General features: G+C 41.1%; 1 protein-coding gene across 1 annotated transcript in view; it reads left to right on the top strand.

Moving 5' to 3' along the window:
• Positions 1 to 234: 234 nt before the first annotated feature.
• The window catches only part of CSUI_010774 (glutamate leucine phenylalanine valine dehydrogenase family protein), a gene marked incomplete at its 5' end in the record, with an annotated part of 4406 nt that continues 2187 nt past the window's right edge, over positions 235 to 2453 (top strand). The window contains 3 exons of the mRNA XM_068070875.1: positions 235 to 487; positions 960 to 1267; positions 2181 to 2263. Coding sequence (XP_067917148.1) covers positions 235 to 487; positions 960 to 1267; positions 2181 to 2263 — 644 coding nt within the window. The remainder of the gene's footprint in view (positions 488 to 959; positions 1268 to 2180; positions 2264 to 2453) is intronic.

The following is a 2453-nucleotide window of genomic DNA, read 5'->3' on the forward strand; positions in this document are numbered from 1 at the left end:
TTCGTCTAACAACAGGAGTAACAGTAGTACTAATGGTGGTGTATATACACCTGCCTATCCCTCTTCTTCTTTGCTTCGACTGCCGCTTCCCAACTTTCTCGAAGCATCCATGTATATATATTACAGGTAGGGACATTTAGGTTGGGACGTCAAGCACACATGTCCGTTCATTCATCGTAGGTATGAAGAAAGTAAATCTTTCTCCATCTTTTTCTTTGTTTGTTTGTTTGTAGACTTTCAGATGGTACAGTGATAGCATCGGGGTTTCTGTTTCGAAATGAATTTCATTTAAATCCTTTGGGTTCCGCCGACCTTTTCAATCCTTGTGGAGGTCGACCTGCCTCAATCACCCCCTTCAACGTCGATCGTCTCTTCGATGAGAAAGGAACGCCTCGTTTCAAGTATATCGTTGAAGGGGCAAATGTCTTTATCACCGATGAGGCAAGAAGAATTCTCGAAGAAAGAGGGGTCATTCTCTTCAAAGACGGTACGAATACCACACATCCCTATCTATCTCTAATCTGTCTTCTATCTATCTATCTTTAATCTATCTATCTTTAATCTATCTCTCTATTTCTTCAGGAGATGGTAGATGTAAGGAGAGGGGTAGAGCAATCTTTTGAATGGATGGATGATGTATGTCCGGTTGTTTTGAGAGATAGTTTAGCAGAGAGAGAAGACACAATAGATAAATAAATAAATAGAAAGACTGAAGATAGGAAGATAGATAGGTAGATAGAGACATAGGTAGATTATTTTTGTAGTGATCGTATAAATGTTCAGGGTGTGTATCTGCATTCCCTGCTGGTGTGTCTTATCTTCATGCATGCATGCATGAAGCACTCTTTCACTCCTTTCTTTCTTTCTTTCTTTCTTTCTTTCTCTCTCTTTTCTTCTTTTCTCCTCCCCTTTCTTTCCTCAACTTTCTTTCTTTTTTTCTTTCTGTCTTTCCTTTGAAGCCTCGACAAACAAAGGAGGTGTTACGTCAAGCTCCCATGAAGTGCTTGCCGCGTTGGCTATGAGCGATGAAGAATTCGCAGAGCACATGCAAGTCCAACCTGGAAAGAACCCCCCGGCCTTCTATCAGGTGTATGTACAGCAAGTCATGGAGCGAATTCGTGAGAATGCGCGTCTCGAATTTAACGCTCTTTGGGATGAAAGCATAAGGACAGGCAAACCAAGATGTGATCTAACGGACGTCCTATCTGCTAAAATTCTACGATTAAAAAGAGATATAAGAGAAAGCGACTCTCTGTGGCAAGATAATGTAAGTTTCGAGCTTCAGTCCATCCATCTATCGATGACGGCTGCGAAAAAAGAGAAGAGAAGGAGGTTACATGTGAAGAGAGATAGCTAGAGACAGAGAGTTAGAGACAAAGAAATAGAGCGATAGAGATTGAGAAGTAGAAAGACATCTTCTTCTTCTTCTATTGTGCCCTCCTACATACTCATAATAGAGCAACAGCACGACCAGAAATTAGAACTCCTGTCCCTACCACTCCTACTTCTACCGCAACTACTGCAACTACTTCATTCTTCTTATCAGAATTCTTCTTATCTTTCTTACTATTCTTCTTATTCTCCTTATGATTCGCCATACCCCCGTAGGTGGGTTTGAGGTGTATGCTGCTGGTCTTCTTCTCCTTCATTCATTTATTTCTCTCCTCCGCCTGCCCTCTTCTCTTTGCTGTACCCTGGCGCTATCTACGTCTCTCTTCATCGACTTATACGTGCTGTTGGATACATCTAGCCATCGACACGTACATACATATATATATATATATAGAGAGAGAGAGAGGAAGAGAGATAGATAGAGAGATTAGAGATAGATGGATAGAGGGAGGGAACGAGGGAGTGTCGCATCTTTCTTTCTTTCTCACTCTTTCTTTCTTTCTCACTCTTTCTTTCTTTCTTTGCACCTCCCTAGCTCTCTGTGTGTCACGGTGCTATCTGTTTAACCAAAATAGATGACGGACCCAAGATAGATACACTAGAGATAGATAGATAGATGGATACTAGATAGATACGTCTAGATACACGGATAGATTAAAGGTCGATAGACAGATAGATAAAGACAGCTAGGCGAGATGTCAGGAGAGAAGACTCTACTAAACAATGTAGACTTGTCATCGATTTCCTTCTCTTTCCTTCCTTGCATGTCACCTTCTTTTCTTCTGTAGGAGCTAGTGACTCGCGTCCTTACACTCGCTCTACCGCATGTTCTTATGCCTGGCCTCGTCAGTATTCAAACACTTCGCAAAAGGTAACCAAATTTAATCTATCTATCTCTCTTTAATCTATCTCTCTTTAATCTATCTATCTATATCTTATCTTCATCCAGCCCTCGATCTATCTGTGTATCTATATATATTATATCCTTTATCTTCTCACTCAGAAAGAGAGGGCGGAGGAGAAGACTTGAATCATCATCTTCTCCTCCTCCCTCTCTTTCT

The sequence above is a fragment of the Cystoisospora suis genome (assembly GCF_002600585.1).
Source record: "Cystoisospora suis strain Wien I chromosome Unknown contig_8270, whole genome shotgun sequence".
Classification (NCBI taxonomy): Eukaryota; Apicomplexa; class Conoidasida; order Eucoccidiorida; family Sarcocystidae; genus Cystoisospora; species Cystoisospora suis.